Genomic DNA, 18,640 nt, shown 5'->3' with positions numbered 1-18,640 from the left:
TCCCCAATTATATATATATATTTTTTTTTCATTTTCAGACCATAGTGTTATTGACGAATGTTTTGAGTTTTGTTTTTATATATATTCTTTGTATGGATTCATTCAGATGCTTGAATAACAGCAGTTGTTTGGATAATAATCGGTATGCGGATAAGAGGAGCTACACCGTAAAGTGATGTTTCTATTGTTTACTTACCCTGGAAAAATAATACTTGTCACGTACTTCCTTATAGCCCATTCGACACGTACACTATACACATGTACAACCGCGCGTGATTCTAAGGTCCAGCCGTAATTGTTGCTGGTCAGTCGAGCATTGGGCCACTCTTTCCACACGTTGATGCTCGAGCAATCTCTGTACATACTCTTGTGTGTTTTTTTTAAGCCACAGTGCTCTTTCTCTCTTTGTCCTGTGCCTAGAGCATCCGTGCTTTGAGAAATAAGAAGGGTTCACAGAACACTCGTGCTGCTTGTACACGGTGTGCTGTCGCTGTCAAACATTGTTGGGGGCGGGGGGGGGGCATATACACAAACGAGTTGAAAGAGAGTTTGCTTTGAATTGAAGCTGGTAAAAAAAGGCAGTGGAAAAAATATTTTAACTCTGAAAATAAAACGAAATATTTGGCTTTTTTTTGTACTGATTAGCCCATACATGGATACCACAACTTTCAAAAGTTATTTTCATGCTGTATTTATATTCGCTTATTAAAACAACAAGTTATCATGCGTGTTATTGTGTAGGAGTTTGAGGTTGCGCTGCGCACAGCTGAAATTTACATTGTGGCTGGTATTTTATACTTCGCTGTAGCGCAATTGCCACTACCAACAGCAGAGTTCGGTTGCTTGCACAAGCGAGGTAAAATTGTCGAATGAATATTATAGCATGCTGTGTTATGACAAAAATATGCTCATCATCTGCAGCCAAACGTTTAGCATTACAAACTTGCAAAATTAGTTTGGAATTATTTATTAATCGCCTCCCGTAGAAACACATATCTTTACCAACCTTCACCAGTCCACGACGGAAAATTATAGATACATGCAGACACATGTGAGACAAAGATCCCCCGTATAGCCTTAACAGACTGTAGGGGCAAGTGCTGTTAGCGAGCACCTATGAAGGACAGAACGGTACACGAGGGGGTGGGTGGCCAGCACCACGCCCGACCGCCTTTGTCTCCCCAGTGGCGATGTTCACGACACACCGCACCAGGTACTCATTTGAGGCTGAGTTCACCTAGGGGAGGCCCGGGACCGGTTCAGATAATCGTCACTTGTGTTGGCTGTGAGCGGGAATCGAACCAGGGTCGCCTGGTTCATAGCGCAGCGCGCTAACCGCTACAATACCGTTCCCCATGTGAGACACACACAACAACAACCGCCATTCGCCACTAAGTGGTGGTGACGTCACCACGACGCTTATGCCAGGCCATGTGCACCTTGAGGCCACGTGAAGTGTTGAATGCCTGCTGGCAGGAGGTCACAGGGCAGACCCAGGTGCCACAGGTCGACTGACTGAGATGACTGGCTGATGCACCACCTGTGCCCCCTACTGTGCCAACCTGCTGTGCTTTAGCCACCCGGCGCTCCGCTCGTTGTTGTGAGCATCACTCATCCGCCCTCCGTTGTTGTTGGAGGGCGACTGCCTCCAACTGCCCAGTAGCGTCCTTCACGAGCCTCCTCCACAGAGGCCGATCTTAACACCGCTGGTACCAGTCATCGGCAAGTCCACTCAGCTCCACGTCCTCCTGAAACACATCACTCCATCTCTTCTCTAGCCCGTGCCGCGCCCATTTAGCCCCCTCGATCCGGCCGAACAAAAGCTGTTTCGGCATGCGATGGCTGGGCATGTGGGCTACATGACCCAGCTAACGCAGCCTTGCCTGCCGGAGGAGCTCACCGATGGGACCGTGCCCAGATCTTTCAAGGATTTGTGAGCTCCTCACACAATCCAGCCTGGTTAAACCCAGGATGGATCGTAGGCAGGCCAGCCTAAATGTTTCTAACTGGCAAAGATGTTCCATTAGGGGGGTCCACGTTTTGCAAGCGTAGAGAAGGGAGGGAATGACCGTGGCCGAGAAGACCTGAAGCTTAGTGTGGAGCGACAGACCAGGTAGCTTCCACACAGCGTTACGCAACCGATGAAAATATATTGCCGCTCGACTGATTCGGAGTGAGACCTCTGCTGTTAAACTGGAGCTGGTCATAAGCACAGTGCCCAGGTATGGGAAACTCTCCACTCTCTCCACAACTGCCCCATCACCGATTGGGAGTTGTGGAGGTGGAGTGTCCGATGGTACAAAATACCCAGGCAGGTGCTTAGTTTTGGTGGGGCTGATGGTAAGGCCCCATCTCTTAGTGGCCCGCTCCAGCCTCAGCAGCAGCGTCTCCAACTCCTCCTCTGAATGAGCAGCTATTAAAAAATCATCGGCATACATAACGTGGTTGAGCAATAGGGAGCCATCCCTTGACCGCACCCGGGAATCGATCAGTCTCCCATTATATCTGTACCATATGGAGATTCCCCCGGTACAGCTATTGAAGGCTTCACGAGCTACGTGGTCAAACTAGATGTTAAATAATGTTGGAGCCAGAGGACATCCCTGTCGCACCCCAAGGTGTACAGGTAATGGCTCTACTCCCGGCCACATAGTTTTACCCGGGCCCGCTCACCATCATGAAGGTTCTTAATGATCATGAGCAGAGGGTCAGGTACTCCAAAAGCACGAAGAACAACCCAGAGCCCAGGCCTACTGATGGTATCATAGGCCTTGACCAGGTCAATAAAGCAGAGATGTAGGTTTTGCTGGAATTCCCTACAACTCTGCTGTAGCAGACGGACAGAAAATATGGCATCTGTGCAGGACCGCCCTTTCCTGAAACCACATTGGGTCTCCGCAAGCCTCTCCTCAGCGTGCCTGGCAAGGCGATGTTGAATAATCCTTGCCAGGACCTTTCCCGGCACACTGAGGAGTGAGATGCCCCTGTAGTTGTTACAGTCTGTGCGGTCCCCCTTCTTAAAGAGGGGGACCACCAGGGCATCCTTCCAATCCTGCGGAACCCGTCCAGTGGTCAAGACTGTTGTTATGATGTCATATAGGGCAGTCTGTGCACAAACGCCACCCTCCCTCAGCATTTCGCTTGGGAGATCATCTCTGTCCGTTGCCTTTCCTGGTCTCAGACTTCAGTACTTCCTCAACAGATGGCACCTCAGCCAGCCACTCACAGGGGTGACTTCTTCCAATATTTGAGGCACCGCAGCCTCAGCAGGGTCATCCTCACTTTGTGCCACGATGTTTTCCTGGCTGAGGGATTTTCCCTTCCCTAGGATCTCACAGAAATGCTCAGCAAATCTGCAAACCTGTTCCTGGGGGTCGGAGATTGGATCACCGTTTTTTCCCCTAATGATGGTAATAGGTGTGGCGCCCATTTACCCTTGACATCCGGAGGAGTGGGGGACGATGCCAACCCCAGCCGCAGGCGATGATGGAATTCTCGCTTGCAACTTTCATCAGATAACTGAGACCAGGCCACTTTAGTTTGGAATGGGGTCCTGGGTGTACACCCACTACCGGAGCGGAAGAATGGCAGGCGCATCTTACAGATGACAAATCGATGGTCAGAGGGCAGATCAGCTCCACGGTAGGTCCTGGTGTCAAGGACATGGGCTCGCATCCGCTGGTCCATCACTATGTGGTCCAGCAGATGTTCTTGCTTGGACCCGGCATGCATCCATGATGTTGTGTGGATGCGCCGATGAGGGAACAGCGTGTTGGTAATTACAAGCCCATGGGCTGCACAAAAAATATAGCAGCCTCCTACCGTTGTTATTGAGCTGATTTGGCCCATGCCCTCCAATCACTCCAGACCAGGTGCCAGCATTATGACCCACTCGGGCATTGAAGTCACCCAACAAGATGACTCTATCCCGAAGGGCCACTTTCGCCAGTACCTGTGAAAGGAGGTCATAGAAGGCATCTGACTCATCGGCTTTGCCTGCATCCCTCCACGGATGTTCGTCTTTGGTGAGAGCATAAGTAACCACGACCATCACTCCTCGCCTCCGATTGATGGGAAGGCGAGCTCAAAGTAGCCTGGGGCTTACAGCTTCCCACACCTCACCGCCACGCTCCCACGCCCCCTTCATTCTTTTGTTCATAACAAGTGCCACACCCTGTTGTTTGACAGTCTGCTGCACCGAGTAGAGGACTGTCCACCCCTCATGATGGCAGGAGCCAGAACCTGTCCACCGGACCTCCTGAATGCCACAGAGATCCAGGCGGTACCGGTCCAGCTCCTGACAGAGGAGTGGCAGCCTCTCCTCCGCAGTGAGCGTTCGAACATTCCACGTGGCCACACGTAGTGGCTTTTTGTTGTTTCTGGAGGAGCCAGCCCCGAGGGTAGAGATTCCATCTCCTGGCTCCGCCAATTGGGGTTTGGCCAGGAGACGTCATAGACGCCTGTCCCCCCGGGGCCTCCGACACAAGCTTATTAGTTAGATATTTTATACGTGATTTAGTGGTACATTTTTGAAGGTGGAGGGGTTACCAGCCCCTCGCACCCGTCCAGAGCCCCCGTTTAGCCACTGTGGTGGTCACAGACGCCATGAAGGGAGGAGCCAATCGGAATTGGACCCCCCCCCCCCCCCCACAGCACTGTCCACGACAGAGTTGCCCGTCCGGCACCGCGAGGAGGTAGGGGGTTGTTCTGCACACAGACACACATATAGAGAGAGACACGTGTGTGTGTCTCTCTCTATACGTTTAATCGCACGCGTACATGCACAACGTCTCCTGGTGGAAGTGTGGCTGACCACCTTGGCTCACAATGGAAAGAGTTTAAGTTCAAATCCCATCTGGAAATCGACACAGACTGATAGGCCCCTTCAGTGTCGGGACATATTTTGATTTAACAACAGAATATTGCGATACAAATCTTCCTGAAAGTGTAACCTGGTACAATATATTAAATGTACATCGGAAGGGGATTTAACAACTGTTTGAACATTTACATTGTAAGGGCACGTACCGTGGGCCACTGTGGTGCTTCGTCGATGTATTCCTCCTCAGTTGCTGATGTTCAACATTGTGCCGGATACTCATATGGAGCCGAGTTAACCTAGGGGATATCCAGGACAGGCTTTAAAAAAACAAAACATTTATTATTGATGTGAATGGCTGGGAATCCAAGCGAGGTCACTGTGATCTTTGCACAGTGTGCTAACCAATGTTTCAACACGAGCACACATGCACAAGAAAAAGACAAAGATACCCCGTACAGACTTCAGAGACATTTTTGGGCAGGTGCTCTTGGGGAGCACCACCAGCACGGCACACGAGGGGTGGATTGGCCATCACCACGCCTGTCCACCTTTGTCTCCCTAGTAGCGATGTTGACACACTGCACCAGATACTCATTTGAGGCTGCGTCGACCTAGGTGATGCCCAGGTCACTGGGTAACCCTAGCGGAATGCACTAATCGCTACACTACCGCTTCCAAACACACACACACACACCCCAACGAAGTTGTGAATGCCATGGAGACAAAATATACACCAATAACAAAAAGGCAAGGCTCGAGTTTTCTCTCGACAATGGCGAATGCCAATCTTTGAATCAACAAAAAAAAACCCGCGCAAAAAAATGTCTCTTGTTTGTTTATTTATACAAATTCTCAAACATGCTCATGGAAGCAAAAGCGAACTCGTTGTGTCCGTGCACATCCGCAAATACAATATAAAAAAAGGACACGTAAAAGCTCACGTTATGAATGAAGGACTGGCAAAAAAAAACTGATGATGGATTGTTAGGTGGTCAATTTTTTACCATTCATCGCTGTTTTCCCAAGCCACGATCATTATTGTTCTGTATCCTGCCTCAGTTTCCCCGTATTTTCCACTCGCCGTTTATCAACAGTGTCAAGCATTCTCTCACACACACACACGACAACTTCCTCTGAGGTGCTGCTATAAAACACCGGGACGTTGAGCCTTCCCACCTCATATTCTTTGGTTCCTTCGGTAAAGTCACGTAGATAGAAAAATTATTATAAAAAAAAGTGAATAAAAATTTGTATTCTTTTAATAAAAACAAGTGAATAAAAAATAAAAGAAATAAAAAGTGTTTTATTCACTTTAAAATAAAATATTTTATTTTTTATTATTTTTATTCACTTTAAAATAAAATGTTTTTTAAATATTTTTATTCACTTTAAAATGAAATATTTTTTTATATTATTTTTATTCACTTTATTTATTATTATTATATTTCTATCTACGTGACTTCACCAAAATAACCGAGGAATATGAATTCCTGCAGTCACTAAAGTTTTAAGTCGAATATTCCCACCTCAACCTCGCACCGCCGTCATCATTCCCAGTTGTTGAGTGGTCAAGTCCCGTGCTGGATGCACATCATTGGCTGCCAATACGACATCAGGACAATTAACGAGTACAACATAATTGCATCACGTGACTTCAGACGGTCGTGAGGCCACGTATCCAGTTATGTAAATTGCACGTCCCAATGGAATGGGCTAGTGTTTCCAGAAGATAGCCGCCATTAACGGCCAACAAACACAGAGACGCTTGTTTATACACACAGGAGGAATGAGGTGCTGATCTATCTCCCACGCCGGATTTGAACCTACAGCCTCCAAGTACCATAACCACAATCGATGCTCGAAGCGCACCTTCACCAGGCTGGTTACTTTCATGTATAGGCAGGCATACTCGAGCAACGATCTAGGTTTGATACCTGCGCAAGGCTGTTGATAGAATTGGCAATTTATCTCTATTCATTGTTCTCTCTTACCCAAGCGGCTATGTTTAGGTTTCCATTTGCTGTACGGTATATTCTACTTTTGGGTGGAGGGGTTGTGACATTCTGCAACACATGATACCATGAACCTACGTGCGTTCTGGCATCCGGGTGTTCCACTTTCTGTCTCTCGGGTGGTAATTCCAGGCATGCTTGTGTGCACACTTTTTATACGCCACGGTGGCGAGATGTTCTTCACCTCGCCTGGTATGCAGGAGGTCGTGGGTTCGATCCCGACCCTGACGCCTGTATATTTGGAGTTTGCACGTTCGCTCTCCCCATGGCCGCGTGGATATTTTCTTCAGCTCCTCCAGTTCTTCCCTTCACATTATGAAACGCTCGTTTAGAGTATTTGGTTGCTATAAATGTCCACATGATAAGCCACTTCGTTTAGCTATCATTTGTGGCGAGGTGGCTTCTGAAAATGTTTTATGTAGCTCAGTGGGCCTTACCTGGTGCAAAGATAAAGTGATAAAGAAAATATGTAAATCGACCTGACGCCTTGCAGAGAAGTTATCGAGGGGTTTCGCGACGACATTCGAGTTGACGATGTCTCCGTGTACCCGTGCCCCCAGGCAATCGAGGAGGGCTACTGGCTACCACTCCATTCATAATTTTTACCATCATCCCTTCTCGTGGCATGTCCTGCCCAAGCCCACATACTCTTGGCATTAACCTTACGTGCGTTCTGGCATGCGCGTGCTCCACTTCCTATCTCTCTCTCTGCGGTACCTCCAGGCGTGCTTCTCCTCCTTCTTCCTCGCCGCGTGCTTTCCACGCGAACGTAAATCGACTTAACGCCTTGCAGAGAAGTTATCGGGGGGGGTTTAGCGACGACGCTCGAGCTGCCGACCATGTCCCCCGTGCCCTGCAGGTGATCAAGGCGATCGAGGAGGGCTACCGGCTGCCGGCACCCATGGACTGCCCCCTGCCGCTCCACCAGCTCATGCTCGACTGCTGGCAGAAGGAGCGCTCCGACCGGCCCAAGTTCGGCCAGATCGTCGGCATCCTCGACAAGATGATTCGCAACCCCAACGTCCTCAAGACGTCCGCGTCCGGAGACGTCACGACCAGGTGCGTTGGGTGACGCGGCTGTGCGACGGACAGGGTTCGGAGAGTAACTTAAAAAAAAAAAACGTCAACCGGGCTCTCTCTCAATACGAATCCTTTGAACGTACAGAAGTAGTGTGACGGAATAACATTGTTTTCTTATTATTTCCAAATTAACAATCAGATTTACTTGCATGCCATTGCATTCAGATAAAACGTACGGCCCACGTGCACGGCATGCTGCTGTTTTCGTAATCGCGTGTGCTTCCGATTAACTAATTTCCCCATTTTTGTTGCCGCTGGCATCAATCTCGAGCAAAAAGTAAAACGACTATGCAAGTTATCAGCTTCTAAATGCTAAGTCATCTCCGATTGCACACTTCAAATGGAGTAATCCAAGGATATTATTGGTATTTGCCCTTTGTAATGCGATTATAGCCATTGCATCCAGTACTTGTTACTTTCCAATGCTGGTGTTTTGGCATTTCACAATCATCAAAAGATCGCTCTGTAAAGCACTCACATTGCTGAATGCCGCTTGCTGGCGCAGTGCCTTAATTTAGGACCTAATAGCCGATGGCTTTACACTTCCGGGTTCTTTACTCCAAACAGGCATACAGCGAGGCTTACTGTTAAATGTCCTATGCTAAAAAAACATTGGCTACGATAAGGAAACACATGTTAGATAGATAAATATTATCATGAAACATTTTCCACATTTCCGTGCGTGCTGAAAATGTTTAATTCGACATTAGTTGCATATATTCTGAAACTCATGTGTTTGTGTGTGAGAAAATGTGGGAACAGTTGTGCAGTGCCCTGCGCTACGAACCTGGCTTCCAGGGTTCGATTCCCACTCACGATCAACACAAGTGACTATTATCCGAACCGGTCCTGGGCCTCCCCTGTTTTGGCTCAGCCTCAAACGAATACCAGGTGTGGCGTGTAAACATCGCCACAAGGGAGACAAAGGCGGCCAGGCATTGTATAGGCCACCCACACCCTCGTGTGCCGTGACGGACTTCATAGGTGCTCGCTTACAGCACTTGCCCCCTACAGTCTGTTGAGGCGATACGGGTGACCTTTGTGACAACGTGTGGGGAGAAGTGGCTCTTTGGTTGATGCTGGTTGCTGCATTTGCCACGTTGCTTGCTCATTTGCCATGCTGGCCTTAAATTGTCGCTAACGGCACTCACCCGTCGAGTCTATAATGCCAAGTGGGGAATATTTATATTTGTGTTTTCATGACAAGCACTCTAGTTTAAATATCCACAATTTAAGTTGCATGCACGTACTTTCGTCTAGTATTTTAGATACTTAAGGACAGTGTGCTTGTGCTTTTGAATAAAATGCTAAATATTTAAAGACTGTCTGCCAGATGCAGTCACATTTACATTTGCTTTTTTTTACGTAAAAATGTAATTGTCATGTGTCCCAGCCCAGGCAATAATGCTGATAATACATATATATCTTCTCTGTTGCAACATATTAGATTTATCCAGAGAAATTGCTGTGTAGCTTTGCCCTGCAAAATAATATATTGATTTGAGGCCCATTTTTTTTTACATTTGCAATGATGTGTGTGAGTTTAAGTCCTCCACTATTGATTGTGTGATTATTATTATTATTTGATTGGTCTCAGGTGAATACGCCACACTGTTGAATAGATCAGTTGACTATTAAAATAATCATCAAAAAATGTTGCCAATTCCCAGTTCGTGGGAGTAGAGGAAAAACGGTCATTTGCAGATTTTAATTAAGATAAGGTTGAACATTTTTTTGTTTTATGCCTGTAATCATTTAACAAATTCACGGCATTCCAATTAATGGGGTTATTACTTTGGAGTATATCATTCGAGCTGATAATGCTGCAGGCTAATAAAATAAAACATTTTCACAGCAATCCCGGTGCAGTCATACGTTTATTTAGTTTCAACAAAGTTATTTATTTTTAACTAGAATAATGCTGTACAAGACGAGTGTTACAATGCGCATGTATGATACAAATGTTTGAACTTTGCAAGGTGGTGACCTGATGAGAAAACTTATACATTAACTTATAAACTTATAAGTTAATGTATACTTATACATATACATTATTTGGTGATGCTAAATTGGCAGTGGTGCACAAACCCAATTAACATTCCTCAATAACACCGTGGCCTTAAAAGGAAACGTTTATAATCAGCAGCATTTTAGGCAATGCCCCTTCGTCATAGTACAATAAAGCAGGCACATTTTTGTTTTGTTTCCCAAAAGGTTGACTTATAAATGTACAACAAGGCAGTGTTTTTTGAAGAATGTGAGTTTTTGTCATACTACTTGACTCCTCAAGCTATCGTGACATCCCTGCAGGTGCAATACCACGAGTTAAACTTGGTGGGGAAGTCAGCCATGGTCATCCAAAGGAAAGGTTGGCCCCTTCCTTAGGAATGTGGAATTTCCGCCATTCGTCCACCAAGAGAAATGAGCTAATGCTCATTTTAGTAGGAGGACCACTTTGATTCTTTGAGATGTGAGAATATGTTGACAGTTCTCGAGATGACCTGGTGACTCAGGGGTCAGTGCACCGAGTTGGTACTGCTGAGGTCGTGGGTATGAATATGGGTAAAGCCACATATTAATTTAAGTTACGGAATGCAGTGCGGTCACATCTTAATAAAAACAAAAATGTGGGTTTCACGTAATTAGGCAACTCAGATCTGATAATTAAAATAATAACAGTTGGACTCGCACATGATGAACATATCTTTGTAGTAGGTCATATGGGAACATGTGCCCCTGATGTGCAGATGAAAAAGAGATCATTTGAAGGGATCTCAGAAGTAGCTCTGGGATATCTGTTTCCAGGCCATCCTCTAACGTGGGGTGACACTTTCTCTGGGGGTTCTGAACGAATAAGTTCTCTCATGACACAAGCAGTACAACTGACATAAAATAGGGGGGAAATATTAATATAATGAACAAAACTGCGACAACTAGATGCTAACAGTAACCTAAGGAGGGGGTTCGTTTATTACATGACCTTAATAAAAGAAAGTTGTCTAAATTCTAGGTTTTTTGGAATACTGTAACTTTAAAGTAGAATTAAAAAAAAAATACATTCCATCAAATATCTTTCAAAAGGAGTATTCAATGTGCCTCTAGACGTATACACAATTCAGTTTACCCGACACTTGCAAGGCTCCAGTTTAACAAAACCCAACGCTTAAGCCAGATAACACTTGGGATATGTGAGAGCAACTTAAGAACCGGCCCTGTATTTTGACTCTCGTGGCAGGTTCCAGCTGTTATGCTTTATTCATTTTCTTTAACGTCGTGGGGGGCAGTTGATCGATAACGTTCATGTGTTCATGTCGGTCAAGATTTGGCGAATGAGCTTCAGGAGCAGCCTGGTATAATAGCCGAAGCGTCTTTTTTCAATGGATCGCAGCAGTGGCGTTAGATCGGTGACCGCGTTGGCAATGAGCTGGCCTGCATCGGCCGTGTGATGTTCTTCTCGCGGTTCAACACGCCGATGCTACATCGAGGCTTGCCCCACCGTTGCGCTGTCCAGGTCTGCCAACTCCCTGCTGGACCAGAGCATCCCGGACTTTGGATCATTCCGCTCGGTGGAGGAGTGGCTCGATGCCATCAAGATGGGTCGCTACAAGGACAACTTTGCCTCCGCAGGGTACACGTCCCTTGAGCAAGTGGTCCAACTCGACTCCGAGTGAGTATAGCCCCCTCTCCGTGACCAGAGAAAGAGTCGTTCTCTCTCTTAATTGATGTTTTGTAAAATGTTCACGGTTGTAAGCACTTCTGAATTAGCTCTGTCCATCTGTTCGTGACAAGGGGTCACGATAACACTCGTGAAGATGATCCAATGCCAACGAACTTTTAGTGTAAAATTTGTTTTGCTATTAGGGGCATATCCCGTTGGAAATCGGATGAATTGATCGCAGGGTTGCCTTAAATAAAAACAACAAGAATAAATAAACAGTGCAAAAACGATTCCCTCTTGGCATTTGCAATGACATAATTGCGTGTGACATCATTTCGTTGTGTGACCTGACAGGTAACATTATATCCAATTACTTCAGTGGACAGATCTTAGATTAGAAATGGTTATAAATGCCATGCGAATGTATCATTATTCTTACCCTGTGTTTTAGCTTTATTATTATTGTCATCATCATTATTTATCGCCTGCATATGAGGAAAAGTTTTGTTATCTTTCTCAGAGCTAGAATAGGTCGCATATATATTTAAAAAAGAAACGGCCGGAGAAAGTATCGCGGTGAAGTTTGGTCACCACGTTGGACAGTTTTCTGAGGCGACGCGCAGTCCATTGACAAAGCTCTGAACGTTATCACTTATTTCACTTGTAAATACCTCAGTTTACGCGTGCGATTCCTTGGAATGTTACTTTAGTCACACACACACACAAAGATGATTCTGCAGAAACCCAACCACGGTAACATCCCCAGTGGAGAGGTTATATATCCCCCATGTAACTGTATGATGTGAAATGAAGGTCAATAGACCTGCACTGCATAAAGAAAGAAAAATAAAGAATAGGCTAAGGCAACATTGCCTGTCAATGTACTTAAGCCTCCAACTGAAGCGCTGCAGGTTTTGTGGAGGAATTGTGTATTTTTATAGGGACTTTTCGCAGTATGGCAATTACACCTCTTGTTATTACGCGGTGAAAATCGTTGGAACAATAGCGCCCTGTTCTGAGCATATAACGACGAATAACGGTAATATCAACAGAAAGGATTTTGTGAAAAAATACGTCGTTTGTTAGTTTTACAGCGGTGTGCGACGATGTTATGCCTCTCGTTTCACATTTTCTTTATAAACACTCTCTTTAAAAAAGAAAAAAAGGATATTGGAAAAACGTCGCATTACAGGGGATCCTCCTGATAAAAGGATACAGTGTCGTGAGACTCCCCGAGCCTTTCCTGTATTGTTATGAAAAATAATAAAGAGAGTCACAACGTGAGTGGAGCATTTTCCAGAATCGCGTGCAAAGGGGTGGGTGGGTGGGGCAGGTTTTCCCAAACTACAACCACCGCTGACTTCCAATAAAGTTTATTTATTTTTTGTTATATCGACCTCAGAGGGATTTCACGAGAGACACGTTTCGCACTGATAATAAAGATGTGCCCGAGCCCCCCCCTAAACCGGCATTTAGAACTCGTGCACCCAAACCTCTGCGTCACCCCTCTGGATTACGTACACACAATCGCTATTATTTTAGTTTTATAGGGTTGGGTGCTACCGTGGTGCGACGAGACGTCTGACCAACTTGGAAGAGTAGGCCAAAATGCCCTCTCTATTGGCTTCCTAGAGCTCACTCCAGTGGGGAGGGCTTTCCGCCAGCGGTGGCGCGAGATGTGCAAACGCAGGCCGGCACCTTAACCCTTTCGTGTTTTTACGTTGCTAAGTTTCATGATTGTCATCGTCGTCGTCGTCGTCGTTAAAAGCCACTCGCGTTAAAGAGAGGCAAGGGGACCACTTCGGGTTGGATAAGTAGTGCACTGACGTGGCCGCTGCGTTGTGTCTGTTGTCTTGCAGTGACATCGTGAGAATAGGCATCACTCTCATCGGGCACCAGAAGAAGATCCTGAGCAGCGTTCAGAGCATGAAGGCGGACCTCGTGCAATTGCACAACCAGGGAGTGCACGTGTGAGATTGACCCGGCTGCCTAAACCAAGGTCCTCCCCCGTCCACCGCGCGCTATTTTGAGACGGCCAAAACTTTTTTGGTTTGCTGTTTTATTCGTTTTGGGTCATACGGAACGGTGAAGGAGCTCGGCACGGAGAGGGGAGCTGTGGATTTGTGTGGGTGTTTGGGGGGGGGGGGGCGGGATCCATGGGGGGTGGAGGGGTAGAGGCACAGTGAGAGAGCGAGAGAAGGGGCAAGAGAACGAGGGCACGACAGAAAGACCGTCGCGTGTAGGTTTGTACGACGTGCGTGCATGTGTGTGCATCGTTGATATACGTACGCGTAGAGCGGTTGTGCAATGGTTAGTACACTGCGCTACAATGCTGGGCGACCAGGGTTTTATTCAGTCATGGAAGACATTAATGGTACACGCTATATGAAATGGCCATGGACCTTCGCGAGGTTGAGACAACCTTAATTGAGTACTTGCTGCAGTGCATAAACATCGACACTGGGGAGACAAAGGCAGCCATGAATGGCACCCTGCCACACCGCCCCTTTGTATGCCATGCCGAGCTATAGTGTGTGCTCGCTAATAGCACTTGCTTCTACAGCCTGTAAGGCGAAATGGAGGCTATTTTCGTCTCTGTATGCGCGTGCGTATATACGTATATATATGCGATGCGTGTGAGTGTGTGTGTTGGGAGCGGCAGTGTAGCGGTTAGCGCGCTGTGCTCCGAATCCGGGGACCTGAGTTAGTTTCCCACTCACGACAAAACACCCAGTGACGATTATCCGAACCGGTCCTGGGCTTCGACTAGCTCGACTCAGCCTCAGATGAGTACCCGGTGCGGTGTGTAAACATCGCCACTGGGGAGACAAAGGCGGCCAGGCGTGGTGCTGGCCACCCACCCCCTCGTGTGCCGTGGCGGCCTTCATAGGTGCTCGCTAACAGCACTTGCCCCAACAATCTGTTAAGGCGAGGGGGGGGTTCTTTGTCTTGTACTGTAAATACACGTGGTGAGAGATGTGGATGTGTGGTTAGGTTACATACAGAGAGAAAAAAATATACAGAAAGGGAGAACGTGCGTGCCTCTCCGAGCCCTGGATTCATGAAGTCCACAGCACTCCGCCTCCCAACAACACAAAACAAATCCCCTCCTGCCACAACCACATCCTCCTCCTCCGCCGCCGCTTCCCCGATGCGACCAGAAATTCGGTTTAAAACATCGGCCTGCGTGCTTCGAACGGCTACACCCAGACCCGTAAATAATAACAAAGCGGAATCAAACAGAGTTGCCGTGGAGTTGAATAGGAAGTCAAAATTGCCACCGCGACCCCACGCTTTACAAAACAAAAAAAAATAAAATATTTTTAAAGTTTCAATTTAATGTTTTAACATCTTAACACCTGTTTTATTGCCAGAAAGGGTAAAACCTATTCTCACATTTTGATACTGGCAAGGGAGGTCCCATGATGAAAAAGGAAAACAATTGGCATTGGTGCTCATCTCCATTGGGCAGCCCGTGAAGCCGGAAGCAGAAATTCCACAGTCCCATGGCTGGTCCCCGTCTACCCAGACGACGGTCAGCGGTTAGTCAACGCAGAAGTCAGCCACTGGCCGCAATCCTGCGGTGTGACCCACCGTTAAAAGCTGAACAGAATGAGTAAGGACGGCGATCTGCTGGCGTCTGTCGTAGATTCTGCCCTGGCTCTCACCGCCCACCCCCCCCCCCCCCCCGTGTATACGAACAAAGGCTGCTAGACACGCTCAATTCGACTCATTTCCTACCAACATCTTTATACTTGGCAAACAAGAATTTACAAGGGGGGCTGAGCCCCCCTCTAGCCTTATCCCCCCCCCTAACCACCCCTTTGCTCCTGCTCTCACGCCGTCAAACTCAAAAGTGAATCGACATCGGTTGCAATATTAATGACGGAAGCTTGCAAAAAATTTAAGCAATATTTCAGCATCCATTTGTGCAAACTGCTGCGTGGCGTTCTCTGAAAGGAAGTTACGTGAATACTAGGACCATCGCGACCGTCATTTTTCAATGACCTCAATTTGAATGCCTTCAATGTATGAGTAAATGAAAAAAAAAAACACTCCCTTTTCGCTGTAAGGTAAAGATCATATTCACATTCACCGTTTCCCGTTTTGAGACGTCCTCACGTTGCAGGGTGGCTGTCCCGTTCACCGCTGAATCTCAGAATGTGCAAGCGGCTCGGAGTTAATTTTATTTAAGAGAGGCGTAGCGCCGTTGCTTTGAAAGACATTGGACTCACCGCCAAGTACCGTAGCAACACGACCACGCTTTACGATAGCTGGTGCCAAGCCGTGCCGCGTGCCCTACCGCATGGCCTTGTGGCAGCCTCGGTACGTCTTCCGACCTGAACATGAGCAAAGGTACGTCTTTTGGACCTGAAGATGTACCAACGGTTATTTAATTTAAGTTTTTATTCCGATTCCGTTCTGATGACGTATGCATACGTCATTGGAATGGGAAAGGGTTAACTACCAATCATCATCATAATCATCATCCACACGGCCAGCCGGTGAAATCAACTGGTGCTCCATTTCCAACGAATTTATTTCAAATCCCGTTTTTGTTTTGTATCATAAATGTGTACATAGTGTATCATTTTTAAAGGCAGATCTCTTTAACCCACGTGTCGCTGTTAGAGAAGTTATTTTTGCTTTGAATTAAATGGATAACAAAATGTTTCGTGGGCCTACCGTAGGCATCCAAGATGCCACTCTACTGCCTCTCGACAACCCGGGTTGTTTTTGGGAGGCCGATTGCCGTTTGTCGAAACTTCCCTACGACGTGTTTTGCAATCATCGACTGATTTGCATCGCAGCTAAGCTTATCACGCACGCCACACTTAACCGGGTACGCTCTAGAGGTGGTGGGTATTACATCTGTAAAAATAAAAAAAAAATGTTTGCCGCAGCTCAGGCGCAATCCAGCTACAAGCCTGTGGAACTTTGGAACATAACGAAAGCGACACGAAATAAATACAAATGTAAAAGCGTAGGCATGTACTGCATTAACTCTCATGAACTTAAAATCCTCATACGTGGCTGAAAAATGTAAATGTTTGCGTGTTGTTTTCCAATGTACAGACTTTTATTTTATCTCTTTGTATATTCCCTAATGCTCTTGATAGTCTGGATGGATGGGGAACCTAACACTATGTGTTCTTTGCGGATTTGACTGTTTACAACGATGGACTTGTTAAACGCGCAGAATTGCAATTTATTTATTTAAGTTGAATCAATTGAAAAGAAAATGGAAAAAAATAAAAGTTGTTTCCTCGTTAGTTTACTTTCTTTTGTTAATTTGAGGTATAGTTTTTTTTTTCATTTTATGAAGAACAAAGCCATTTTTACGCGTGCGATTCTGTTGTAGATTTGTCAGAAGTGCCCATCTCTATTTTGTTTGCATCCAATTTAAAGATGAAAAATAAAGCGGTACATGAAATAGTGATATCATTGTCAATGGCCTTTCTTATTGTTGTTACTATTATTACTTACAGATGTATATATATATAAACTCGGGAAGACAATGGTGGGGCAGTGGGTTAGCGCACTGCACTATAACCTCGCGACTTGAGTTGCATCCTAGCCCACGGCGAACATTCGCAACAAGTTGTATCTGAACGCCTCCCTTCTTCGAATCGGCATTGACCACAGTGGTGGTGTATGGTCAAATAACCACCGTCACTAACACAGCATGGAGGATGGGGAGGGGCATCTGTGGATTGACATGGCTGAAAATCTAAATTACCTTAATTGTTAAGCTGTAATGTATTGCAGACACTATTCAAGGTTCACATTGTCTCCCTGCTCAAACAAGACAATGGGGCAGCACTCACCTCGGCGGACGTACCTGAGCCATCAGTGTAAATTCTGCATTATGGTACGCTTATTTATTTACTGAGTAAAGCCAATCTTAGTCAAAAACAGTTTTCCATGGTGATCGTGCATTGGGATGTCGGGGCCAACACCAATTTTATCGGGTGTATTTTGAGCTTTGGCAGGGAACCAGCGACCCTGAACGCAACTCATGCAAAACCAGGGGAGAATGTAAACTTCACGTAGAAAGGTTCCCGAGTCCGAAATCGAACTGAGATTCTTTATGTTATGAGGGTAAAGCGTTACCCGGTGCAGCACCCTGCCGCCCCAATTGTGAGAGCAGTACAACCATGGTGAACGTGACCTCACGTACTCTGATGTATCAAAATGAGACTTGCTTTCATATGATGGATGTGGGTTTTTTTTTTAACTGCTTTCTATTATAATGGTACTCAAAATAAACACTCGGGTCCTTTCGCAACCCCTGCTGCAAAAACACTCATGCTAACTCTGAGCAGTCCCACTGGGATGTGAGATTAAATTAGATTCATTTCACAGACAATTGAAACAACATTAAATAGAATAGCAAAGTACTGAACGCCCTTTAACAAAAAAAAAAATCTAAATATTCCTTTATGTAGATAACGGTGAATTATTAATTTATATTGAACCTCCTGAACCAAGTTGTTCTTTTCTTAACACATTGTTTTTCAGTATTTTTTTTAAGACGACAGGGATAAAATGTCACAGAACACAAACACAATTAGCCTTTGTGTTCTGCTTTACACAGATGCAGTGGTATATTAAACAGCAAACAATAAAGAGCACCATTGTGCAATAACAATGGAAGCAGACTAAATAATAACCTGCTGTGGAGAAAGGAAAACATAAGGACAGAACTTAGAATTACGTAATTGATTTAAATCATTAAGCCTTGAAAATGGGTACTTTATATTAGTTCAATCTTGCACAGATGCATTAGCGCATGGCAGAATGTGAGCCTTTGACGCTATTAAAGGAATAAACTAAAATAATACATCGTGCAATACCAAAAATATATATATATATTTTAAAGTAATCACCACGGTCCATGGGGGTGGATAGCCCGTAGGTGTCCACTGCACATTTCGTCATTTGTTTCATCAGCTAAGATAAATCCACTGCTGGATGATGGTCTCTTCAAACCATCGCCATCTCTGATGTAGCTGTGGTTTAGGCGCGTCGATCGTTGGTGGGCGGGAGGCTGTTAGGTCCATACTT

General features: G+C 45.9%; 1 protein-coding gene across 1 annotated transcript in view; it reads left to right on the top strand.

Annotated features, from left to right (window-relative positions):
* LOC116950468 (ephrin type-A receptor 4-like) overlaps window positions 1-17,012 on the top strand; it is a 112,074-nt gene extending 95,062 nt beyond the window's left edge. The window contains exons 15-17 of the mRNA XM_032968243.2: window positions 7,694-7,893; window positions 11,426-11,581; window positions 13,432-17,012. Coding sequence (XP_032824134.2) covers window positions 7,694-7,893; window positions 11,426-11,581; window positions 13,432-13,546 — 471 coding nt within the window. The 3' untranslated portion in view covers window positions 13,547-17,012. The remainder of the gene's footprint in view (window positions 1-7,693; window positions 7,894-11,425; window positions 11,582-13,431) is intronic.
* Window positions 17,013-18,640: the final 1,628 nt, after the last annotated feature.

This window comes from Petromyzon marinus, chromosome 39 (genome assembly GCF_048934315.1).
Source record: "Petromyzon marinus isolate PM22_M1 ecotype Great Lakes invasive population chromosome 39, UKy_Petmar_22M1.pri1.0, whole genome shotgun sequence".
NCBI classification, from domain to species: domain Eukaryota; kingdom Metazoa; phylum Chordata; class Hyperoartia; order Petromyzontiformes; family Petromyzontidae; genus Petromyzon; species Petromyzon marinus.
This window is presented reverse-complemented; position numbering and strand designations above follow the sequence as displayed.